Below are 26,913 nucleotides of genomic sequence, written 5' to 3'. Positions count from 1 at the left end.
TAACTCTTATTGACCACCAGAATTAATCAGCAATTAATTCAGTACTAGTGGACTCAGTTAACTGATCAAATATTTCAAAGAAAAAATCATGAAGTTGACTTTAAAAAAATTATTTTTATCAATATTAAATGACATTTCAGTCGTTGTTAAATTAAGAGTGGATGCATCTCAGCACCCTAAAAGATAAAATAGTACATTCCAACAAAATGGTATTTATGAGCATTCTGATACTGGCCTCCAAAGCCGATCGGCCCAGTAGTCTTATTATGCTTAAAATAAAAATAAACACACCACTGAACAACTGTAAAATTGTAAATGTTTGTCCATTTATCTACACTTATTGTACAAGTTGAGGGATGGGACAGTAATCAAATTCAACAAAGATTTTCTCACTTGATCAGTGCAATATGCCTTCGAGAAGACAATGTGCATGCATACGCAATCACCCATTTCACTCATTTATTTCAACAATTGGTAACTTTAATTATTTTTTTTAAAACTTGCTTAAAAAATTGTTAATAATGTTGCTTATTTTAGCCATTAAAAATACTACTAAAAACACATCAATGTTAATGTATATATTTTATAGCTATAAATAAACTTGGTTCTAGTGAAGCTACATACACTGAGTAGGACTTAGCAAATGAAATAATGTTTTTCATTGTATTATGAAAACATTTTAAGTTTAACATTATTTATGAGTCAACACAGCAAGTTTCAGATGGATATCTGAGATAAACATTTGCACAATGACTTCTCTACTGAGTTAATCTTTATTAGAGGATGCTAATTGCTAATGAGTTTCTATGGAATTCTCTCACAAATGTGTACAATACCCACACAATGTGATCTGAGTAGTAGGCATATCTAAATATTTGCCTATTTAATATGTATATATATGTATATACAAACATACATACACACATATTTATACAAATATGCATACATATACCTATATATTCTTACATACATACATATATATATATATATATATATATATATATATATATATATATATATATATATATATATATATATTATATATATATATTCTTATGTATACCTATACATGTATACATATATATATTTGTGTGTATATATGTGTACATATTATATACATGTGACCCCCCCACCACAAATCCTGCGTATATCACGCTGCCACACACCATTTTTTGTGTGGTAAGTGTGTGGTCTAAAACCTTCCAACATAATCATCTACCACACACCCCACTGTCCCCACACCCAGCTATTAATGAAAAATCTTCACCTCACATAGTATGTACACAGGGTGAAAGCATGAGTTAAACATTGATATGAACATTATTTCTGTATAAAATATTGCTTAAAAACTAAATGCAAAATCTGGTCTTTAGCTACAAATCTAACAAATGTAAGTAAACACTACAATGGGCTAAAGAAAATAATTTTGGTCAATTGCTACAGTGTAAATGTTGGGTTGGAAAATAATTTTTGGCCAATAGCTAGCCCCTTTACAAACATGGGTCTAAAAAATGTATTCTGACGAAGTAGCTAGCCTTGATTTTGTATACAGGGAATATTTATGCTTTGTGATAAAGAGTCATAAAAAAAGATTTTAAAATAGCCAATAATTTTATTTTACTCAACTTTAGGTATAATTTGTAACAGTGTGGCCAGATTTTTGTTAGAAAACAATAATGTCTGACTAGCAAATTGCCAGCTGGGATATCTTACAGGGATGGAGAGGTTACAAATCATACCTAAAGAGAACTAACTGTCAGTCATTTACAGGCGTCACAAAACTCAAGGGAAACAATCCACGCCGATGGGGCTGACCTTCAATTTCTCCTTCCTGGAAAAAGAAAGGCTTAAAATTTTAAACTTTCCAAATTTTGTATTAAAAAGTTCATGTCTGACAACTATACATCCTCAGTGACCAGCCAATATACCCTTGTTTTTATTTTATTCACAAAATGATTTAATTTGCACCCTCTATTTTGAGATATAGACAGACAAAAATTCATGCGTATGTCGTAAAATACAAATTTTGAAATTTTATTTACTACTAATTTTTTTTTTTACTTTGAGTGAGAGAGATTTTTATTTAAATGTAGCCTCTATTTTTTTAATACCAAAATTTCATATAAAAATTACTATCTTTATTTAAGTATCTTGTTATAGAGCTTTTTGAGTTACCTATGTGGATGAATACAAATAGTCTTAAATATTATAAATTAAAAATGAAAACATGAGGTAGCATAGGAGTTTTTTGTCTAAACACACAAGGTAATAAGTTCAAAATTTCTCAGGTGTATATGGATCGAATCTATTATGTTAACAAGGTACCTAATGTGTTAAGGTGAACTGATGTACAGTTGTGAGACACAAACAAGAACTATGAGCAGTTTTTTTATGGGTTTAAAACAAAGCTTGAAATAAATGTTTAAAATAACACAGTTAAAATTCTTTTGATAACTTTTATAAAACATGGAGTCCGTGTTTCAGATCTGATTCAGTTTCATGGTTCATGAACTCACTTTACAATGTTCAATGACTAATCACTTTACAATATTCAATGACTTATCACTTTACATTGTTCAATGACTAATCATTAAACAAATACAGTTTTAAAAAGTAACATATAAAACTGTAAATAAAATTTCAACTTCATTCATTTTACAAATTCATTTTTCTAAACCAATCAGTACAGTAGCTTAGTTGAAAAAAAACAAATTAAAATAACTGACACAAAATGACACTTGTTTGATTCCTAGCAAGGTGTTATTCAATCACCATGACAACGACCAAATGCTTATATCCACTTACCCACCACTCCTCCTCTTCTTCATAAACCACAACAATGATCTCCCCTTCTTTGAAAGTCAGCTCATCCTCATTATCAGCATCGCAGTCATAGAGAGCTCTGTAGCGCCGCTTGGCCTGAAAGTGGCCCAAAAGTTTTTTAATTTTTCTCTAAGATGTGCTATACAATTAATTATTGTGCGATGATATTAATTATGCAATTAATTATTATGCGATGAAAGACTACACTTAACGCACCTGTAACTTTGGATGTGGCCCTGGCTGTGTCTCCAGTTTAGGATCTGTCTTGCGCCTTTCATCTAAACAAAAACAAAAAGTTACTTGAATGCTGGTTATAGGGCTGGTAAGTAGGTCCATAAACAGTCCTATGGCTCATGCAGGTTTTATCGAGCCGTAGAACTGGTTGGTGACCTACTTACCAGCCCTAAAGTACAATCACTGCAATGTTACATAAGATTTCTTTACACTTTCTTACTACAAAGTCAGTGTCACTCAAATTTCTTTCAGCAAAACAATTCAAAATGAGATAAACAAATACACAATAAATACAAAGACTGTATAATAGATAGAGTAAAAAAAAATTCTAAACTAAAGAAATGTAAATAATTTTACCTCCTGTATTTGAAAAGCGCCTTCCTTGTAAGGCCTCACTACAAAACACAAACAATGTAAGTTTTAAGAAAAAGAAAAATTCAGAGATAGCAAAGATATAATTTTAAAAAGTTTTGGAATGATCTAAATGGAGAATTAAATATAGTTGATTTCAGTAGGGATACTTGATGTCTGACAGCCTTAATGTAGGGTTAGTTATATCTATAAAATAAATGTGAAAAACTAAAAAAAAAATGGTTATCTTTTAGTGAAAGTTAATACAATTATCACTACTTAAATGCTTAGGTCGACTTGGTTTGAAAATTTGTTTGTACTACTGTAATGTATTAGTGATACGTGAACTCTACTTCACCTGAATAAACTTACATTGGACTGTATAGTAAGGAAATATAACTGCTGTTGAAATATCGGATGAAGTGCAAGGGGATATAAATAAAGTTTACTGAGAGGGGATGAGTCAGTGGTCAGTTACTTTGTTGTGGTAGAGGATAAGTCAGTGGTCAGTCACTTTCTTGTGGTAGGGGATAAGTCAGTGGTCAGTCATTTTGTTGTGGTAGAGGATAAGTCAGTGGTCAGTCACTTTCTTGTGGTAGAGGATGAGTCAGTGGTCAACCTCTTTGTTGTGGTAGAGGATAAGTCAGTGGTCAGTCACTTTCTTGTGGTAGAGGATAAGCCAGTGGTCAGTCACTCTCTTGTGGTAGAGGATAAGTCAGTGGTCAGTCATTTTGTTGTGGGAGGGGATATGTCAGTGGTCAGTCACTTTCTTGTGGTAGGGGATAAGTCAGTGGTCAGTCACTTTCTTGTGGTAGCTAACATCAAAGAGAGGTGGCTAACATAAAACAAAGATCACTGACCTTTTCTCTGGAGGTACATTGCTGGGCATCACCTTCAACACTGAAGAATTAAGAATTCGTTAATTAAATAACAATTATTAGCCATCCTTAATTACAACATCAGTTAGATTACTTAATAAGACTTAGCTAATTAAAACATCAATAAAACTAATTAAATAAGAGGTCACTAAACATAATGAACCACAACAGTAAAACCTATGGTGATCAAATATAAAACCTCAGCCACCAGTGACCAGCAAAGGTGAACTGACCTGAATTAGCAGCAGCAACAGTCTTGTTGGGCTCAGGTGGGATGTTGGGTCTGGGGGGTGGCTCCGATATAGTCCGCTTGTGAGACAACAGCGCCACATCAGATTCTGACCTGAGCATTTAATTTCATATGTAACTTATTTCTGTAACCAAATATATTTTACAGCGGCGTAAAATGTAACAGGAAGCCAAGAATTTGGCTTCAATTATGTTAACTATTTTAGATATTTATGTCACTGTGTCATTAAGTAGGCATTCACTTCATTCAGGGTAAACGATTGTCAGTTATGACACATCTGGTAGCCATTCATGTCACCATGTCACACAAGGGGTAGCCATTCATATGACACTAAGTAGCCATTCATATCACACTAGGTAGCCATTCATGTCACACTAGGTAGCCATTCATGTCACACTAGGTAGCCATTCATGTCACACTAGGTAGTCATTCATATCACACTAGGTAGCCATTCAAGTCACCATATCACACTAGGTAGCCATTCATATCACATTTGGTAGCCATTCATGTCACACAAGGTAGCCATTCATGTCACACTAGGTAGCCATTCATGTCACAAAAGGTAGCCATTCGTGTCACACTAGGTAGCCATTCAAGTCACACTAGGTAGCCATTCATGTCACCATGTCACACAAGGTAGCCATTCATGTCACACAAGGTAGCCATTCATGTCAAACTAGGTAGCCATTTATGTCACAGTAGGTAGCCATTCATGTCACACGAGGTAGCCATTCATGTCACACAAGGTAGCCATTCATGTCACAAAAGGTAGCCATTCATGTCACACTAGATAGCCATTCATGTTACACTAGGTAGCCATTCATGTCACACAAGGTAGCCATTCATGTCACACTAGGTAGCCATTCATGTCACACTAGGTAGCCATTCATGTCACACTAGGTAGCCATTCATGTCACACTAGGTAGCCATTCATGTCACACTAGGTAGCCATTCATGTCACCATGTCACACTAGGTAGCCATTCATGTCACCATGTCACACTAGGTAGGCATTCATACCACACTAGGTAGCCATTTATGTCACACTAGGTAGCCATTCATGTCACACTAGGTAGCTATTCAAGTCACACTAGGTAGCCATTCATGTCACACAAGGTAGCCATTCATGTCACACAAGGTAGCCATTCATGTCACACTAGGTAGCCATTCAAGTCACACTAGGTAGCCATTCATGTCACACTAGGTAGCCATTCATGTCACACTAGGTAGCCATTTATGTCACCATGTCACACTAGGTAGCCATTCATATCACACTAGGTAGCCATTCATGTCACACTAGGTAGCCATTCATGTCACACTAGGTAGCCATTCATGTCACACTAGGTAGCCATTCATGTCACACTAGGTAGCCATTCATGTCACCATGTCACACAAAGTAGCCATTCATGTCAAACAAGGTAGCCATTCATGTCACAAAAGGTAGCCATTCATGTCACACTAGGTAGCCATTCATATCACATTTGGTAGCCATTCATGTCACACAAGGTAGCCATTCATGTCACAAAAGGTAGCCATTCATGTCACACTAGGTAATTCATATAACACAAGGTAACCATTCATATCGCACTAGGTAATTCATATCATACTAGGTAGCCATTCATATCCCATTAGATAATTCATATCCTACTAGGAAGCCATTCATGACTATCATTCCAAACAAACTTACTTGTTCCTGTTGTGCCCTTGAACTGAAGCAGGTACTGGGGGTGGGGGCGGTCTCTTGCCCCTGGGAGGAAGTGGTGGCAGCATGGGTGCCCTGGGTCCCTTCTCAGGTTCCCCAGAGGCCAGGGTGGTATGGTGTGACAAGACTGGACTACTCCGCCCATTACCTCCAGTAGAAGGTACTACAGAAGAAAACGGTCTGTTATTTCTCATTTCAAGACTTTTCAAACACAAGTGTAAACATGCAAAATAAACATGTTACATTGAAACCTTTTTGTCAAATCTTATTATAAAATTATCTACTCTGTTTATTTATGAAATGCCTTTAATATAGGTTTACATTTATAATAAAAGAAATATATCTCTGCAGCATAAAGACATATATGACATTACACAAAACTAGTACAAATCAGCTCAAAACAAATTAATTTTTTTTTCAATTAAAATTAAGGACGGAAACTACACTGTCTTCTGTTATATTTTAAACAAAATTCTTTTTGAAACTAAGCTGTTGGCTGTTTTGTTTGTTAATGCAACACAAAATATTATTACACAGTACTATACTATATACATATACATATATATACATATATATATCATAAAACATTAATTCCTACAAATTTAAAACGTAATATTTTTTACAGGATTATTATTCTCAATCCTTGCAAATGTTAATAAAGCTACCCTATTTTTTTAACATTAAATTCACAAATCATCTATAATAGTTAATTTTTCAAAATATAAAAAAAAGGTTAAATTTGTCTCATGCTAAAAAATTGTGGAATTATTTTAAAAAGTAAGACCATGTTTTAAATATTAAAATAAATGAACAAAATAAAATCCTCCTCAAAATATTAGGACATAACCCTTAGTACAAGACAATGGGTGACAAAATAAAATTTTGAAAAAAGAAACTTTAAAACAATATATTAATTTTTAAAAAAAATTTTTAAAAAGATTATTGTTTTAAGCAGTTATCTTGTGATTGTTTTATTAAAAATAAAACAAAAGTGGCAAGTGGGGCAGTGAAACAAACAATAAATAACATCAGTGTAGGCAATAAAACAAATGTGTTTGGGAGTGTTTGGGAGAAGAAACAAATATGCTGTGAGTCTAAAGAAACAGACTTGTCTGTAACTTAAGAAACAGACTTTTGGGGGAAGAAGAGACATAACCTAAGAAACAGACTTCTGGTGAAAGAAACAAATTTTGTGAGCTTAAAGAAACAGATTTCTGTGAGATTAAAGAAACAGATTTCTGTGAGATTAATGATACAGATTTCTGTGAGCTTAAAGAAACAGATTTCTGTGAGATTAAAGAAACAGATTTCTGTGAGATTAAAGATACAGATTTCTGTGAGATTAAAGAAACAGATTTCTGTGAGAGCAGCAAAACAGATTTCTGTGAGATTAAAGAAACAGAATTTTTTTAGATTTAAGAAAGTGACATTTTGTGGAAGAAATAAACACACTTTGTTGGAAAAAAAAAACTTCCCTAAGTTAAAAGAAATAGACTTATGTGGGATTAAAAAAAAAGACTATGTTAGAGAAAGACCAAGATATAAAACCAAGCTAAAAGACCGCCCTACCTAATCCAGACAAGTGTTACCTCAGTAAATGCCAGACTTAGTACCACATACACATTCTAAAGACTAAATGTGGACAAACCACGCATCATGCCACAACAAATCTGGCCAAACACCACAACTTACCTGACAAATATTGGCCTAGGCAAGAAAAATTTTTAAGGTGGAAAATAAACTCAATAGGTGCACATTCAATATTCACATTTTGTTTTGCAAATTAATAACACAAAAATAACTAATCCTACAACACAGAATGCATACCATTAAAAAAAATGTTAGCACATTTATATCTCAAAAACATATGCTTAAGTTTGTGTTAAAAAATTAAAACATGCTTTAAAGTGGTTGGTCTGCCTGTCTTGGTTTAGAACCATGCTCTTTTTGCCATGCTATCTTCAACAGTACTAATCAACTAAATAAATCACAAAACACAAAACAGTAATCAAATCAAATCTACTATGATGTTTAACAAACTCAAAATTAAAATTTGTCACCGGTAAAACAATTAAATTTTTGTGAATGTATCAAGAATATTAAAATTGTCATATCCATTTGATTTTTAAAGCAATTATTTTCAAATTAATTCTGTTTTAGTATTTTAGAAAAATGGAATGTAACACGGTGATGGTGGCTCCCAATGACAAATCCATATTAAACAGCAGATATTAAGTATGTAAATTTCAATCACCAACTGAAATGATTTACCAGTGAAATGTTCTAAAAGCAAACTGAATAAAAAATGATGTGAAAGTGAAAATGAAACAAACTGATAAGTGGTTAAAAAAATGAAAATAATACAATGCGATATTATTAGGTGTTTTTTTTTTAAATAACAAAGAAAATTATTAATAATATGGGATTATCCACACAAGCAATCAGCATCCACTGGATACAAATAAAACAGGAAGCTATCCCAAGATTCCTGGTGCCACTCACCAGATTTAATGGACGCCGTGTCACTGTCAATGGAGGAATGGTCAGCACCGTGGTTGGCATGGGATAATCTCAGCTTACTGTTTAAACTGAGGCTTTCTGAGGACACAAGGGATGTGTCTTCTAGTCAGTCGTTTGGACACAAGAGATGTGTCTTCTAATCAGTCATTTGGACACTAGAGATGTCTCACCTAATCAGTCAATTAGACACAAAAGATGTGTCTTCTAGTCAGTCATTTGGACACAAGAGAGATGTGTCACCTAATCAGTCATTTGGACACTAGAGAGATGTGTCACCTAATCAGTCATTTGGACACAAGAGATGTGTCACCTAATCAGTCATTTGGACACAAGAGATGTGTCACCTAATCAGTCATTTGGACACTAGAGATGTGTCACCTAATCAGTCATTTGGACACAAGAGATGTGTCACCTAATCAGTCATTTGGACACAAGAGAGATGTGTCACCTAATCAGTCATTTGAACACAAGAAATGTGTCACCTAATCAGTCAATTAGACACAAGAGATGTGTCACCTAATCAGTCAATTAGACACAAGAGATGTGTCACCTAATCAGTCAATTAGACACAAGAGAGATGTGTCACCTAATCAGTCATTTGGACACTAGAGATGTGTGTGTCACCTAATCAGTCAATTAGACACAAGAGAGATGTGTCTTCTAGTCAGTCGTTTGGACACAAGAGATGTGTCTTCTAATCAGTCAATTAGACACAAGAGATGTGTCTTCTAGTCAGTCATTTGGACACAAGAGATGTGTCACCTAATCAGTCATTTGGACACAAGAGATGTGTCACCTAATCAGTCATTTGGACACAAGAGATGTGTCACCTAATCAGTCATTTGGACACAAGAGATGTGTCACCTAATCAGTCATTTGAACACAAGAGATGTGTCACCTAATCAGTCATTTGGACACAAGAGATGTGTCTTCTAGTCAGTCATTTGGACACAAGAGATGTGTCACCTAATCAGTCATTTGGACACAAGAGATGTGTCACCTAATCAGTCATTTGGACACAAGAGATGTGTCACCTAATCAGTCATTTGGACACAAGAAAGGTGTCACCTAATCAGTCAATTAGACACAAGAGAGATGTGTCACCTAATCAGTCATTTGGACACAAGAGATGCGTCACCTAATCAGTCAATTAGACACAAGAAAGGTGTCACCTAATCAGCTATTTGGACACAAGAGATGTGTCACCTAATCAGTCATTTGGACATTAGAGATGTGTGTGTCACCTAATCAGTCATTTGAACACAAGAGATGTGTCACCTAATCAGTCATTTGGACACAAGAGAGATGTGTCACCTAATCAGTCATTTGGACACTAGAGATGTCTCACCTAATCAGTCAATTAGACACAAAAGATGTGTCTTCTAGTCAGTCATTTGGACACAAGAGAGATGTGTCACCTAATCAGTCATTTGGACACTAGAGAGATGTGTCACCTAATCAGTCATTTGGACACAAGAGATGTGTCACCTAATCAGTCATTTGGACACAAGAGATGTGTCACCTAATCAGTCATTTGGACACTAGAGATGTGTCACCTAATCAGTCATTTGGACACAAGAGAGATGTGTCACCTAATCAGTCATTTGGACACAAGAGATGCATCACCTAATCAGTCATTTGGACACAAGAGATGCATCACCTAATCAGTCATTTGGACACAAGAGATGTGTCACCTAATCAGTCATTTGGACACAAGAGATGTGTCACCTAATCAGTCAATTAGACACAAGAGAGATGTGTCTTCTAGTCAGTCATATGGACACAAGAGATGTGTCACCTAATCAGTCATTTGGACACAAGAGAGATGTGTCACCTAATCAGTCATTTGGACACAAGAGATGCATCACCTAATCAGTCATTTGGACACAAGAGATGCATCACCTAATCAGTCATTTGGACACAAGAGATGTGTCACCTAATCAGTCATTTGGACACAAGAGATGTGTCACCTAATCAGTCAATTGGACACAAGAGAGATGTGTCTTCTAGTCAGTCAATTAGACACAAGAGATGCGTCACCTAATCAGTCAATTAGACACAAGAAAGGTGTCACCTAATCAGTCATTTGGACACAAGAGATGTGTCACCTAATCAGTCATTTGGACACAAGAGATGTGTCACCTAATCAGTCAATTAGACACAAGAGAGATGTGTCTTCTAGTCAGTCAATTAGACACAAGAGATGCGTCACCTAATCAGTCAATTAGACACAAGAAAGGTGTCACCTAATCAGCTATTTGGACACAAGAGATGTGTCACCTAATCAGTCATTTGGACACAAGAGATGTGTCAACTAATCAGTCAAGTAGACACAAGAGATGTGTCACCTAATCAGTCATTTGGACACAAGAGAGATGTCACCTAATCAGTCATTTGGACACAAGAGAGATGTCACCTAATCAGTCATTTGGACACAAGAGATGTGTCACCTAATCAGTCATTTGGACACAAGAGAGATGTGTAACCCAAACAGATGATGTGTCACCCAAATAGATGTGTCACCCAGTTAGCCTTTTGTGTCAAGTCATCAAATAGGTCACTTTATAAGATTTCACCAAACAAAGTCTTTCTTTAAACTGCTGTATCACCAAATACGTCATTTATCATTAGCTCATGTATCACCAAATAGGTGATTTAATAAGATTTCACAAACAAAAAATCAATTTTTAAATGATGTATCACCAAATTATTCATTAAATAATAGCTAATGTTACCATCATTGGCTGATGTTGTCAAAAAAACAATGACCAAGTATAGCTTTAAAAAATGACCACATTTGAAACAAATGACCAAGGTGAACATAGATACATTGAACACAGAACCAGCAGTTGTAAAAGTAAAGTAAGGTTCCCCTTCCACACAGACGGTCTATGAGGCAAGTGAAGTAGAGTTAACCTGTTAATGTGACATCGGCATATGAAGGGATAGTGTGGTCAGCACTATGCCCAGCCGCCTTTACTCTCCCAAACTTGAGTTAGGTTCTTACAGTCAAATTTTGTATTGTTTACAGTAAAACTACCATAACTCAGGGAGCATTTGTCACATTTCTAAACAGTTTTCACCCTTGATGTCAGTGTAGAGCTGAAAATCTCAAACAGCCTACAGCGTGAATTAACATGTCCCTAATACAGATCTCAAACAATTAAACAAAATTGGATGTTTCTGATAATTAGGCCTACACACTTTAACAATAATCAACAAGTCAAGATGTCTATTAAAAACTAAAAATGCTGCGTATAATGTTCTAAAAATAAAATTTTAAGCTTAAAAAAATCAGTGCACATGCTGATGTACCTCCCTAGATAAGTAACTCTCCAATATAAAAAAAAACTTTTGTATATAACTTGTGTTGAACAATTTCAAACTTACACATTATGTAGCTGTAATCTTTTGATAACAAGGTTGCAAAAAATAATGTGTGAATGGTGATGAAAGGATGATGCAGTGATGACAGACACACAATACTGTATGATAGACACACACTCAGCACTATATGGTAGACACACACCCATCATTGCATTACAAACAATATTGTTTGACAGACACACACATCCATCACTGTATGACTGTCACACATCCATCACTGTATGACTGTCACACACCCAGCACTGTATGACTGTCACACATCCATCACTGTATGACTGTCACACATCCATCACTGTATGACTGTCACACATCCATCACTGTATGACTGTCATACATCCATCACTGTATGACTGTCACACATCCATCACTGTATGACTGTCACACATCCATCACTGTATGACTGTCACACATCCATCACTGTATGACTGTCACACATCCATCACTGTATGACTGTCACACATCCATCACTGTATGACTGTCACACATCCATCACTGTATGACTGTCACACATCCATCACTGTATGACTCTCACACATCCATCACTGTATGACTGTCACACATCCATCACTGTATGACTGTCACACATCCATCACTGTATGACTGACACACATCCATCAATGTCTGACTGTCACACATCTATCACTGTATGACTGACACACATCCATCACTGTATGACTGTCACACATCCATCACTGTATGACTGTCACACATCCATCACTGTATGACTGACACACATCCATCACTGTATGACTGACACACATCCATCACTGTATGACTGTCACACATCCATCACTGTATGACTGACACACATCCATCACTGTATGACTGTCACACATCCATCACTGTATGACTGTCACACATCCATCACTGTATGACTGTCACACATCCATCACTGTATGACTGTCACACATCCATCACTGTATGACTGTCACACATCCATCACTGTATGACTGTCACACATCCATCACTGTATGACTGTCACACATCCATCACTGTATGACTGTCACACATCCATCACTGTATGACTGTCACACATCCATCACTGTATGACTGTCACACAGCACTGTATGACTGTCACACATCCATCACTGCATGACTGACACACATCCATCACTGTATGGCAGACACCCAGCACTGAAGTATCTGAGTCAGTTTGGGTTAAGCAGACACTCGTGGAGCACTACATGACAGACAGCCAATAATGCATGACAGTTTTGACAGACAAATACTCAGCACTGTATGACAGACACGCATTATATTTCTGTTATTTAAACTAATATACTCCTAATGATATTAAAGTAAACTGTAGCAAGTGTTCTCCATCAATCAACCAATCAAACTCCTCCGAAAATGGTAACAAATAATTCAATCATGTTATCAAATAAATAACCTTCATAGAGTACATCATGTATCACTATTTCACAAGAAAATGCTTTAAAGTAATAATAATGGTATCAGATACAATTAACACATGATGCTTGTAAGAGGTTTGATAAGTTAGTAAATAAAAATAACAAGGTCGACCTGTCTAATCTATGTCAACAGGTATATGATCTACATATCTAATGTACATAATACTAACAGGTTATTGATCTACTTCTGCTTCTTAAATCTTAGCAAAAACATGTTGAATTTATATAAACTGACAGGTAATTGATCTACTTCTGCTTATCAAATCTTAGCAAAAACATGTTGAATCTATATAAACTGAAAGGTAATTGATCTACTATTACTGATCAATTCTAAGCAAAACCTGAGTAATCTCACTTTAATACAACAAGCCCAGGTAGCTAGTCTGCTTTGAAGGAGAACTTTAAAAAACTTACTGGCAGCTTTTGCTTTAGACCCAGCCACTGTGTCCCCCTTCTCTTTCTGATTGTTGATGACTGACAGGGCATCAGGTATGACAATCAGGCTGGAGGGGCGGGACCGGGCTTTTGGTTTGTCCGGAGTGTTCTAGAATACAGTTACACAATAGCTGGTTAGAAGAAAGACTTGCTGTTTGACACTGATTGAAGAGTGATAAAAAGATTCATTATCATTTTGAGTGTGTGCCCAAGACAAATGACACAGATGAAGAAGAGTTCATCTGTTTTAGAGACCTAAATATATGTAGGGACAGAGTGGTCAGCATTATGCCCAGCTGCCTTTACTTTCCCTAATGTCAGTTAGGTACCCATTAGAGCAGAGTAGACTCAGGGACGTCCTGCAGTCACGAGTTTGAACCAAAATCCAACTCGAGATCCTCGGGCTAGCAGTCAAACGCTCTACCATTCAACCACATCATCCCCCAAATATAATTAATAATTTTGTCAATTGTTACTATCTACTTAAATTTTAACAGAGATCAAATAGGCTGACCTAGATCATATAAACTGACAAATAAAATGTACATACACTTTCACAGTTAGCTAAAAAGAAATAAAACAAAACACTACTTACATCTAACTCATCATCACTGAATTCTAAGTCATAATTCCTTTCATCCTAGAAAAGATAAAAACATAGGAATATTAACTTTGGATAAATGAAGTAGAGAGTGTCTGTTTGAAGAGGTTAGGGTGTATACATGCCCCAACTTAAATCATGCAGGCAAGAGTACCTTAAGACATCTTAAAGATTTTGGTCATTCACTTATGAAGCCAAGTTGGGGTCACGCTATTGGCTTAAGCCAACAAATTAAGCCATCAGATGGGTCACATGCTAATCAATCAAAAAACTATTTCAACACAATTTATTTATTTTACTGCTTGTTTTTTTCTTGCTTCTGTATAAATATATATAAACCAATATTCTAAAGGCACAGAACTAGTACAACAAAGGGCTACCATATTTTTCACTATATTTCTACACTAAACGGTTGAGAAAAAAATATTTCATTGACACAGAACACAAAGTGCTACATTCCCCCCATATTTCTACACTAAATTGTTGAGAAACCAATATTTTAATGGCACAGAATTAATAGAATAAAGTGCTACAATACTTTTTCCGATATTTCTACAGTAAAACGGTTGATAAAAAAATATTTCATTGACATAGAATGAATACTTATACAACAATGTGCTACAACATTTCTCCCCATATTTCTACAGTCCCTTGTGAAATATAAACAGATGCCAATACTCACAGCATCCAGATCCCAATCAATATTGATGTGTAGAAAGAGATCAATTTTCCCTGACATTGCACCAGTCAACTGAAAATTTGAAAAAAGTATTTTATAACTCCAGCAGCTGAAGTAATAATTTTTTAGTAACATTTTTTTGGGGGTGAGCATGAAATAAAAGGTTCTGTTTAAAGCATGGTAGAAATAAAAGATTCTGTTTAAAGCAGGACAGAAATAAAAGATTCTGTTTAAAGCAGGGTAGAAATAAAAGATTCTGTTTAAAGCAGGACAGAAATAAAAGATTCTGTTTAAAGCAGGGTAGAAATAAAAGATTATGTTTAAAGCTGGGTAGAAATAAAATATTCTGTTTACAGCCGGGTAGAAATAAAAGATTCTGTTTAAAGCTGGGTAGAAATAAAAGATTTTGGTTAAAGCAGGGTAGAAATAAAAGATTCTGTTTACAGCCGGGTAGAAATAAAAGATTCTGTTTAAAGCTGGGTAGAAATAAAAGATTTTGGTTAAAGCAGGGTAGAAATAAAATATTCTGTTTAAAGCAGGGTAGAAATAAAAGATTCTGTTTAAAGCAGGGTAGAAATAAAAGATTCTGTTTAAAGCAGGGTAGAAATAAAAGATTCTGTTTAAAGCAGGACAGAAATAAAAGATTCTGTTTAAAGCATGGTAGAAATAAAAGATTCTGTTTACAGCCGGGTAGAAATAAAATATTCTGTTTAAAGCAGGGTAGAAATAAAAGATTTTGGTTAAAGCAGGGTAGAAATAAAAGATTATGTTTAAAGCTGGGTAGAAATAAAAGATTCTGTTTAAAGCAGGACAGAAATAAAAGATTCTGTTTAAAGCAGGGTAGAAATAAAAGATTCTGTTTACAGCCGGGTAGAAATAAAAGATTCTGTTTAAAGCAGGGTAGAAATAAAAGATTCTGTTTAAAGCAGGGTAGAAATAAAAGATTCTGTTTACAGTCGGGTAGAAATAAAAGATTCTGTTTAAAGCAGGGTAGAAATAAAAGATTCTGTTTAAAGCAGGGTAGAAATAAAAGATTCTGTTTACAGCCGGGTAGAAATAAAAGATTCTGTGTAAAGCAGGATAAAAAAACTTACAAGCTCAACACAATTGTTAAAGTTATTCTTCCTGGCAATGTCTAGTGGCGTTTCCCTCATGTTGTTCTCAAGTTTGGCTAAGTCTGGCCGCGTCCTGAGCAGAAGCTTCATGCACTCGGTCCTGTTGAGCTGGGCACACAGGTGGAGGGCTGTATCTCCACTGGTCGTCTTTCTCTCCAGGCTTCCTCTGGAGGATGTTTTAAAAAAATTGTATCTCAAGAACACTTTAAAATGTATTCATCTGGGTTGCCGTGGTCAAAGGTAGAAGCTGACCAACAACTTCTTATTCTCTATTCTATTAAATATTGCTCAGTGCTAAAATTATTGCTAAAGAAAATATAATTAATTCATAAAAGTGCCTTTCAGATTTATTTTTAAATATTTATTTTTTTAAATAGTACAACAATAAACTCACATAGGTGTATTTTGAATAAGGAAATCAACAAGAGGTAACGATGTACCATCATCTTCAAGAATGGCCAAGTAGAGAGCAGTTTCACCATTATCCTGCAAAAAAAAAACATATTTTAACAAAATAATAATGTAAAAAAAAATCAACAGCAAACACGACGAGCTGCCTATAATTTTTTTATCCAAAAATCATTTCCTTCAGAAAAAGAGATAGCCCGTCCTCAGAGTATGACCTTCAGTTCAAATCTTGAAATGTATTTGGAACTAAAAAAAAACTCTAGCAAAGTAGACTCTAGATATTTTTTTAAGGAAGTGAATGGAAAAAAACAATGAAGTGACTTATCGAGTCAGAAATGAACGACACAGACTACTGACTAAATAAAGTAAGTAGTTATAGCATCACAACTTGACCTGTTTACTGAGACAATAACACAAACTACTGACTAAATAAAGTCAGTAGTGATAGAGCCACAGCTTGACCTGTTTACTGAGACAATGACACAAACGACTGACCATATCAGGCAGTGGTGTGGACAAGTCCAGCTTCTCAGCGTAGACCTGCAGCAGTGCCAGCAGGTCTTTGTTCTGTGTGGCCTGCTTGAGATCCTGTCTCAGCTCCTCTGTGTTGGCACAGGTGATGATGGCAAACTTGTGCTGCAAGTACTTGGCTTTGATGAAGTCTCTCCGGTCGTTCCTAGCATTTGTTCAACAGATAAACATTTACAACTCCTGTCATTCCTAGCATTTGGTCAACAGATATGCATTTACAACACATGTCTACAAGCCAATTGAGTTATGCCTTAACCTGGCTTCTTTTTTTTAACCATGCAACAATAATTATGAATTATTTATGATGTTATTCCTTGTTTTTAAATTACCCAAATAAAAATACAACACACTTACAGAGTAAGGTCATATAGAGCAGGTAAAGAAGAGTTCACATATGACCTTACTAAGGTTGTGGTTTTGTAGACAGTACAGCTTCCTTTTTCAAAATAATTTGTAAAATTTATACCAGTATCCCTTAGTACGAGAAAATATGCTAAAAAGCATATTGTAAATGTATCCAACTTGAGCAAAAAATTTTATGTTGATTTCTAATATGAAAATGTGGTTCTGGCCTATTCTGTGTGAGAGAGGAGGCAATGAGATAAGATGTACTCACATGTGACTAGTTGGCTTGGGTTTGATGCTGCTGTGAGAAGTGTCGTTTGGATCAAGGGTAGCTTCCATTATGTCATTAAATGCTGCGTTGCCTATAACTCTTGCAAGCTGGAAAAAGTATTTGTTAATTATTAGTTGTTTATTCAGTCATTCCAAATTTTACAGAGCATTGTTTGATAATCATGTGGACACCAATCAGAATAAACCATTTCAATATTCTTGGGTATAATATTAAGTAATTTATTTGTTTGATTTTCAAACTTGACACCTTTTTATATTTAATCCAAGATTTTAAAAAACTTTAAATGAGTTTAAACGTAATAATGTATGCTTGTTAATAAAGATGTTAATGCAATGCCTAAAAAATTGCTATGCTAATACATTAAAATACATCACTTATACACTGCAGAGTTTAATGTGAGCTAAATAAAAAGGTAAACCAATCACCAGCAACTGTGATGTTCCAAGCTCATCAATGATGGTGCTCTGTGTACGAGATATATGGACGCCAAGTTCTCTGTGTATACCACAGCATTCCAAGCAGACCATCACCCCAAGGTTAACAGACAGCCACTCTGGATCTGTGTAGGTGGGCAAAAGTACATTATAACTATTTGTGTAGGTGGGCAAAAGTACATTATAACTATTTGTGTAGGTGGGCAAAAGTACATTATAACTATTTGTGTAGGTGGGCAAAAGTACATTATAACTATTTGTGTAGGTGGGCAAAAGTACATTATAACTATTTGTGTAGGTGGGCAAAAGTACATTATAACTATTTGTGTATGTGGGCAAAAGTACATTATAACTATTTGTGTAGGTGGGCAAAAGTACATTATAACTATTTGTGTAGGTGGGCAAAAGTACATTATAACTATTTGTGTAGGTGGGCAAAAGTACATTATAACTAGCTGTGTATGTGGACAAAAGTACATTATAACTCTGTTTATGTGGACAAAAGTACATTATAACTATCTGTGTATGTGGACTAAAGTACATTATAACTATCTGTTTATGTGGACAAAAGTACATTATAACTATCTGTGTATGTGTGATAAAGTACATTATAACTAGCTGTGGGCAACAGTACAAACTAAATTTTAAAACTATCTGTGTACATGAGGAAAAAAAAAATTAAAATAATTTAAAAACCAACAATGTACCTGGTGTTCCACAATCACAACAGTACTTGTTGCCTGGTAACCGTCGTATACGATCCATGATGCTTGCAGTCAGCTCGCGAACACTTTGATTGAGACTAGGTGAGTTGGTGTTGTTCTTTAAGAAGTTCATGAAAATTCCTTCCTTGGCGTTGTTTAAAACAGAAATCCACCTGGATTAAAAGTTTGTAGCGTGTTAAAGTTGAAGGAAGGGGACAATTTATTTTAAAAAGATAAAAATATTAAGAAATTAAGTTGTAATATATGTATGTTGAACTCTAAAACTGCTTGAAATTTTTATACGCATAGTAATTAATTTGGTTTAGTGCGCTGAATCACCAAAAACCAAGCATGATGAAGAACTGTGGTAGCCTCCAAATGCTGCACATGGAGTCCACAAGAATGATGATGACGATGTTAGTATTTTAAATGTTTATATGTGATCCTCATCATCTTTTCCCTTTTGTGCCCAAGACACATGGGGCAACATATGTGGATAGAATCTGGGTAATTCTCATCACATGTGCCAGAAAGTAAGATGGGATTGCATTGTTTAAAACTGTTTGCAACTGGATACATATTGCAATACATAAATTTAGACTGGGTAAAAAAAAGAATAAGATCCTACTAGTAAAAATCTGGCAATCTCACTACAGAACTTTCTACTTAAGCCAGGTTACAAAAAAAACATGGCACACCAATATATATATATATATATATATATATATATATATATATATATATATATATATTTATCTATACTTACTCCTCCATTTCTTTAGTGTCATCTGCTTGGAAGTGGTAAGTTCTGTTGTCTATGTAATTAAAAAAATATATTTTTAAAAATGTAATCGATATTTAATTTCTCTAAATACACTTGTCAGGGTCTACAACTCTACCCAATAGAATCCTTGTGTTGGGATAGGTTAAGCCTGTCAAGTCCAGCCTATATAAATCTAGTGCTATTTTACTATCAGCTTAAATCATCTACCAGTGTGGACCATCCAGTTTAAAAGGGTTATCAAATTATTTAATGTGTTACTGTTGATCATTGCAACAAGTAAAAGAGTAAAGTTATATCCACCTGATGAAGATACAATGTCGAAGCACTTTTTGCCGGGGTCATCTGGGACATGCTGAAAAAGAAAACTCAGAATCGACAAACAGGTAAACTGTAGGATCTACTACACTATAGACAAACTATAGGTAATAACTTATGTACTCAATTGTGGGGATCTACTACACTATAGACAAACTATAGGTAATAACTTCTGTACTCAATTGTGGGGATCTACTACACTATAGACAAACTATAGGTAATAACTTCTGTGCTCTATTGTGGGGATCTACAACACTATAGACAAACTATAGGTAATAACTTCTGTACTCAATTGTGGGATTTAATACACTATAGACAAACTATAGGTAATAACTTTTGTACTGTAGGGTCTACTACACTATAGACAAACTATAGGTAATAACTTTTGTACTCAATTGTGGGATTTAATACACTATAGACAAACTATAGGTAATAACTTTTGTACTGTAGGGTCTACTACACTATAGACAAACTATAGGTAATAACTTTTGTACTCAATTGTGGGATTTACTACACTATTGACAAACTATAGGAAATAACTTTTGTACTCAATTGTGGGATCTACAACGCTATAGACAAACTATAGGTAATAACTTTTGTACTCAATTGTGGGATCTACTACACTATAGACAAACTATAGGTAATAACTTTTGTACTCAATTGTGGGATCTACTACACTATAGACAAACTATAGGTAATAACTTTTGTACTCAATTGTGGGATCTACTACACTATAGACAAACTATAGGTAATAACTTTTGTACTCAATTGTGGGATCTACTACACTATAGACAAACTATAGGTAATAACTTTTGTACTCAATTGTGGGATCTACAATGCTATAGACAAACTATAGGTAATAACTTCTATACTCAATTGTGGGATTTACTACACTATAGACAAACTATAGGTAATAACTTCTATTCTCAATTGTGGGATTTACTACACTATAAACAAGTTAGAGGTGAAAAGTTTTGAAAATATAATGGGATGGTGTGGTCATATGATGGAGCATGGAATTCATAACATGCCACGACAAAAAGTATAGAAATGAAACTTACTTTTACTTGACAAGTCAATAAACACAACTTGACTGGATCTTTACTTTCCTAGAAAAAGAAAAAAAATTATACCTAGTTGCAATTTATCAGATATAGGGTCAATCTTAAATGAAACTAAGCACATAACAGGGAAGGAATAAAGAAATTGGACATAGCAAACCTTTTTTATTACTTAAAAATAGAATAATGGAAAGCATGTTGATCTTATTTAGAATGATGGGTACTTTAGATTGGGTGAGTTTTACATTGTGATGTTAATTTAAGGGGAAGGGTGTAAAACTAGTTAAATATAAGCAACATCATTTTTGAATAACCTGTTGTCTTATGTTTGACTTCAGAGAAGAATATATAGATCTATAATAATGTTTACAGATAATTACAACATATAAGCTTAGGCTATTGAAAAAAATTGCCAAAATATTTATTGGTTTTCATTGCTGAATGTTTACTTAATTACAAATAATTTGCACCTTCTTAAAATGAATATATTTAAGTTATCAAAATATTTTGTTTTTATAGCAAAGTTCTCATGCTAATATTCAATGAAAAAAAAATGTAACATACATCTTGATGGCTAATCTCCATATGACCATCTCTGATAATGCACTTCCTCTTGAGCCAGATCTTGCGCACCCGGCTCTCCGACTTCTTCAACAGGTGACCCTTCTTCTCGCAGCCCAGAGATTTGTCCCCACACGGCTGGTGGAGGTTGTAGCCAGCTGGGGAGGAGTTGACTGGTGGGGCCTGCAAGGGAGAGAACTGATCAGTTGGGGCCTGCAAGGGAGATAAAATACAAGTAACTTGGCTGAATCAGTTGATAGCAAAACCTTACTCTTACCTTGTCTGTTATTCAAGAACTAGATCTAAAGTGAGATAATAAAAAAACGGACTAATGGTTTTAAGTAAAAATACACTGACCCACAGTTTTCAATTTTTAAAAGTGTTTTTAATTTCCCAAATTTTAGGTTTTATTCATTTTTATTTTTTTTACAATAATGTTAAGATAGTTTGAATGGAAAATATTTTTTACATTATTCTAAGGTGCAAATGGTGAGTGGGGGGCACAGGGAGTTTAAGCTGACCAAAATAAAACTTGTCCAAAAAAATATTACACAAAATAATTTTACAATAAATACACAATGTAGGCTAGATACATTCATTTAACTCCTATTCAGCAAATCAAAATGAATTAGCACACAAAAATATGTACCCCTGAAATAATATCTGCTCTTAAAAAAAATAATTGCTTTCAAGATGCAACCAAATACTATTATTTGTTTCACTATTTTAAAATGATAAACAATGGTATGAAAATCAGGATACATAAGAAAACAACAGGCAAATAAACAAGAATAAGCAATCACATGAAAGTATTTGGATAGTAGTTCAGCAGTATAAAAAACATCAGTTAAGCATGGGGTGTGCATTATGGTTTGGATCCACTGTATAATTCCACTTCTAGTATTTGGATTTACAGGTAATAAGTAGGTTAAACAGCTCATTCATTAATTAATGGTATGTTAATTTAGTATTATCGTTCAGTATCTGACAATGACTAGGTTATGAATGAAGACACAACAAAAACTGAATCAAAATATGATTGTTCAACAAGTCAACATCCTTCAAAACCTCAAATTATGTTGCCATATGTTTTAAATGAAAAACATTATTTAATTTACATACTTGTAAATATATTTTTTTTTATGTTACAACTAAGCACCAATTTGACCAAAATAATTTTAACAGAGGAAATAAATTAGATTTAAAACAAAAATCAATACTTAAAAAAATGATATAGGACCACAAAGATTGTTGAGACATTTCACTCCAAGTACTCATTCAATAGTTGGACATTTTTTAAATATTTTAATTTTCAGGTTGAAATATAATTTTCTTTTAAAAAGAAATTGATACTAAAAAATTATAACTGAGTTTTAGAACATGAACTACAAAATCCATGACTAGTTTTTATCAAATTCAACAACTGTTCACTAACATAAGACAAGTGTGAAGCTACCAACAATTAAAACCATTTATTCTTATTTCACAAAGCTTCAAAAACAAATAACAGGGGTTTTTTTGTGAGGATTTTCTAAAGGAAGTGATAAGGGGTGAAGTGCCTCAAACAAAATGACAACATAAAGTAATGTACCCATCCTGATCCAGAGAAGCGGTTGGTCTGCAACAGGGGTTTGGTTAAAGGAGAGATACAATTGTAGAAAAAAATAGTTGCTAAATATTTTTGAAAGCATTTTATAGGAATAGCTTCAAGTTTTTTTATAAGCAATAAACTTACTAAAGCATTACGTTAGATACAAAGAAATAGAAAAATGAAACTGAATACTTCAGTTAATGATAGTTTAAGAATAAAAAAGTGAAACCCTTTAAATGGTTAAGAAATTATTATTTTTAAGAATTGTTTTCTTATAGGACTATACATGAAAAAAGATCCTTTTGAAATGTTAAATGAACATGTCAACTCTTTCAATAATATAATCAGGGCTGCCTACCCCAAAAAAATTTTCCCCGTAGCAAGAGCATAGGTTTTCCGTAACTTTCCGTAACTTACCGTATTTTTACACATTTTTTAAATACAATGTAAATAAGACCCATATTATATGATCGTAAAGCTCATCAGCGTAATGATGACAGTCGGCGACTCGTGCTACTTTTTATTTTATGGACTAATAATTAGTTTATAAAAAAAACGCCGTTAAATTCAGAATGTAAGGCGACAATGGAAAATTTCAAATAGGAATTGTTCTTGCAATGAGTAGTATGACGTATGTTATAGGCCAACACTACGGATATCTAAACCAATGTGAACTCAGTGACCCCTCGACTGTGCGAGTCAGGATTTTTTCTCCCGCGAACAAGAAAACGTAAGCGGCCGACGGGTGACGATGTTTAGAATTAGCGTATTTCTTGAATATTTTTTTTTTAAATCTACATTTTATCAATGTAATATCTAGAAGAAAAGAACAATTTTAAAAATATGATCCGTAATTGATCTAGGTGAGCCTAGATCTCGTTGTTTAGTAAAATCTTGTCTTCTCTCACATCTCAAACAAAATGCCTCGATATCTCGCTATTTAGGCATTTAGCCGTAATGCCGCCTCAGCAAATATGTCTCGCCAGACTGCTCGATGAGACTTTCAATGATTTAGGCCACGCCCTTTTTTCTCTACGGACAACACCGACTCATGAGGTAACACAGACCACTCGCGGGGTCAATAGTTCACAATATAAAAACACGACAGCCATGACCAGAGCGGGAAGGGAAGGGGGAGGGTGGAGGGGGGATTGTTACGGAAGAGGCTGAGAACCTTAGAACCGGATAACACACTGAAATACTGAAATATAACTAGCTAAATTGAAATATAAAACTCAGACCGGGAACATAAAGTTAAGTTACCACCAGAATTTATTTTTTTTTACACTAAAGTCGATTTTGATCTCTACTGAAATCAAAACCGTAATTTTGCAGCATAATCGTAATTCCGTAACCTGGGTGTCAAAATCGTAAAGTTACGGGCAAAACCGTACAAGTAGGCAGCCCTGTATAATACTCAAAAAAGTATTCTAAAACTATGTTCGTTTTTATTTATACTTTAATTCAAACAGAATTTTTGGGAGACTAAAAGAATAAATGGCAGGGGGGCACAACCCAGGAGAAGGGAACTGTTGAGAATGGACTCACTTCCTTGTAGTTCATGGAAGTCTTCAGGGCATCTCGGAGATCAATCAACTGTTTCTTCTCAGCCTCGTGCTTCTGCCTGATTTTATGGAGCTGTTTGAGGAGCTCTTCCACAAAGTCATGGAAGTGTTGAATGGTGCGGAGGCCATCTTTAAAGAAGCTGAAATTTTTTTTTATTTTTAAGTATTGGTAATGTGCTAATTTTCAAATATTTTTACAGTTATTTTAATTTAAAGTAACCATTAATGATCAAAATCTCTTATATAAAACTTATATTTTCTAAAATGTGACTATTATTAATGGTCCATAAAATGGAACTGACTTGGCCATCTTTAAAGAAGCTGAAATTTTTTTTTAATTTGTAAGTATTGGTAATGTACAAATTTTCAAATATTTTTAGTTATTTTTATTTAAAGTAACCATTAATTATCTAAATCTCTTATATAAAACTTATGTTTTCTAAAATTTGACTATTATTAATGGTCTAAAAATTGAACTGACTTAGCCTGGACTTGATAGTACTCAGCTAGAGACTGCAGTAGATCAGATCCCTTCTTTGTTCGTATTTCATTCACTTTAATCAGGTACTGAAATTTTAAAGAAAATATTTTAAATTCTATTTTTCAATACAACATGGAATTAACAAAATGGTGTTTGATATATAGATAACTCTAGGCTCCACATTGGATTAACAAGTTTGATGATGATACACAATATAATTTTGAAATAAGGCAAACAAGCAAATAAATTAATAAAGACTATAGAGCCCACTGTAATGATAATGATACAGACACAATTTAAAGACAGGTCTTAATGGTGGTGATGACACTAATAACACAACTTGTAAAGAATTTAACACACATGTAACAGGCACTGCACATCACATGATTAACTGAGAGTAGAATACAATGTTAGTTAAAAATTTCCTGTTAATTTTTTATACTTACTTCACACATTTGAAGTTGAAATATTTTCCTTTCTTTTTCCATTTCTTCAGCAAGCTACAAAGACCAAAAATATAATAAACTAAAAATGTGTGATGGTAAAAGTAATAACATGTTACAGTGAGTATTAATAATATTGTACAGGTAGAAACTAAGAAATCAAAATGCTTTTTCTAAATTTGAGGTTAGGCCTAGATTAAGGATTCTAGGCCTAGGATTAAGGATTAGGGACGGAGTGGCCTAGTGGTAGAGAGATGGACTGCTAACCCGTAAGTCTCTAGTTCAAATCCGGGTTCAAGTAAGTAGACGGTCCCTGAGTTCACCCAGCTCTGATGGGTATCTAACTCACGTTAGGGTAAGTAAAGGCGGCTGGGCATAGTGCTGACCGCACTATCCCTTCATATGCAGAGGTCACATTAACAAGTGAACTCTACTTCACTTGCCCCGTAGACCGTCAGATTAAGGATTAGGAAAAATTTGATGTCTGGGCCTAGATTCTAAGGGTTAAGACAAAATTGAGGGCTAGGACTAGATTAAGGGTTAGGACAAAATTGACGGTCATGATAAGATTGAGAGTGAGGACTAGATTGAGGGTTAGGATTAGATTAAGGGTTAGGACAAAAGTGAGGATTAGGATAAGATTGATGGTAAGGACTAGAGGGTATCCAATGAACTTGAGCCCATGGACTTAACTGTTAGTTATACTGTTCTCTACCATTTAACCAGATTTCAGGATAAAGATTATTTCAAATGTGAAGGTCTTTGTTACTTATCCTATATGTGATAGTCGGACTAGTGCAACAAAAATATTATTTGAAATACTTAAGTTTAAGATTTCTAACTGAAAATGTGTGTAAAAATACAACCAAAATAAACTACTGTTATAAAAAAAAACAACCCATACCTCAGCCCCAGATATCTCCCCCCTCACCATCCCAGCAAGAATCGCCTCTTTCTTCTTCTCTTTTTCTGTCTTGGAGCTAAAGAAACAACAAAAGACAAAAAAATTGTAC

At 34.4% G+C, this 26,913-nt stretch overlaps 1 protein-coding gene across 1 annotated transcript in view; it reads right to left on the bottom strand.

The window, feature by feature from the left end:
- Positions 1-1,094: 1,094 nt before the first annotated feature.
- Positions 1,095-26,913, bottom strand: part of LOC131955881 (arf-GAP with SH3 domain, ANK repeat and PH domain-containing protein 2) — a 34,531-nt gene continuing 8,712 nt past the window's right edge. Inside the window, exons 6-31 of the mRNA XM_059320179.1 lie at positions 26,805-26,880; positions 25,904-25,957; positions 25,458-25,543; positions 24,960-25,116; positions 23,412-23,438; positions 21,824-22,003; positions 21,260-21,307; positions 20,184-20,235; positions 19,866-19,914; positions 19,103-19,272; positions 18,387-18,520; positions 17,941-18,047; positions 17,289-17,469; positions 16,780-16,871; positions 16,365-16,551; positions 15,274-15,342; positions 14,586-14,630; positions 13,970-14,099; positions 8,739-8,834; positions 6,222-6,399; positions 4,520-4,629; positions 4,269-4,308; positions 3,415-3,452; positions 3,040-3,101; positions 2,806-2,919; positions 1,095-1,831 (exon numbers count right to left, since the gene is read on the bottom strand). Coding sequence (XP_059176162.1) covers positions 1,757-1,831; positions 2,806-2,919; positions 3,040-3,101; positions 3,415-3,452; positions 4,269-4,308; positions 4,520-4,629; positions 6,222-6,399; positions 8,739-8,834; positions 13,970-14,099; positions 14,586-14,630; positions 15,274-15,342; positions 16,365-16,551; positions 16,780-16,871; positions 17,289-17,469; positions 17,941-18,047; positions 18,387-18,520; positions 19,103-19,272; positions 19,866-19,914; positions 20,184-20,235; positions 21,260-21,307; positions 21,824-22,003; positions 23,412-23,438; positions 24,960-25,116; positions 25,458-25,543; positions 25,904-25,957; positions 26,805-26,880 — 2,557 coding nt within the window. The 3' untranslated portion in view covers positions 1,095-1,756. The remainder of the gene's footprint in view (positions 1,832-2,805; positions 2,920-3,039; positions 3,102-3,414; positions 3,453-4,268; positions 4,309-4,519; positions 4,630-6,221; positions 6,400-8,738; positions 8,835-13,969; positions 14,100-14,585; positions 14,631-15,273; positions 15,343-16,364; positions 16,552-16,779; positions 16,872-17,288; positions 17,470-17,940; positions 18,048-18,386; positions 18,521-19,102; positions 19,273-19,865; positions 19,915-20,183; positions 20,236-21,259; positions 21,308-21,823; positions 22,004-23,411; positions 23,439-24,959; positions 25,117-25,457; positions 25,544-25,903; positions 25,958-26,804; positions 26,881-26,913) is intronic.

The sequence above is a fragment of the Physella acuta genome, unplaced genomic scaffold (assembly GCF_028476545.2).
Source record: "Physella acuta isolate Inbredline_101_S28 unplaced genomic scaffold, ASM2847654v3 ptg001112l, whole genome shotgun sequence".
In the NCBI taxonomy this organism is placed as follows: domain Eukaryota; kingdom Metazoa; phylum Mollusca; class Gastropoda; family Physidae; genus Physella; species Physella acuta.
This window is presented reverse-complemented; position numbering and strand designations above follow the sequence as displayed.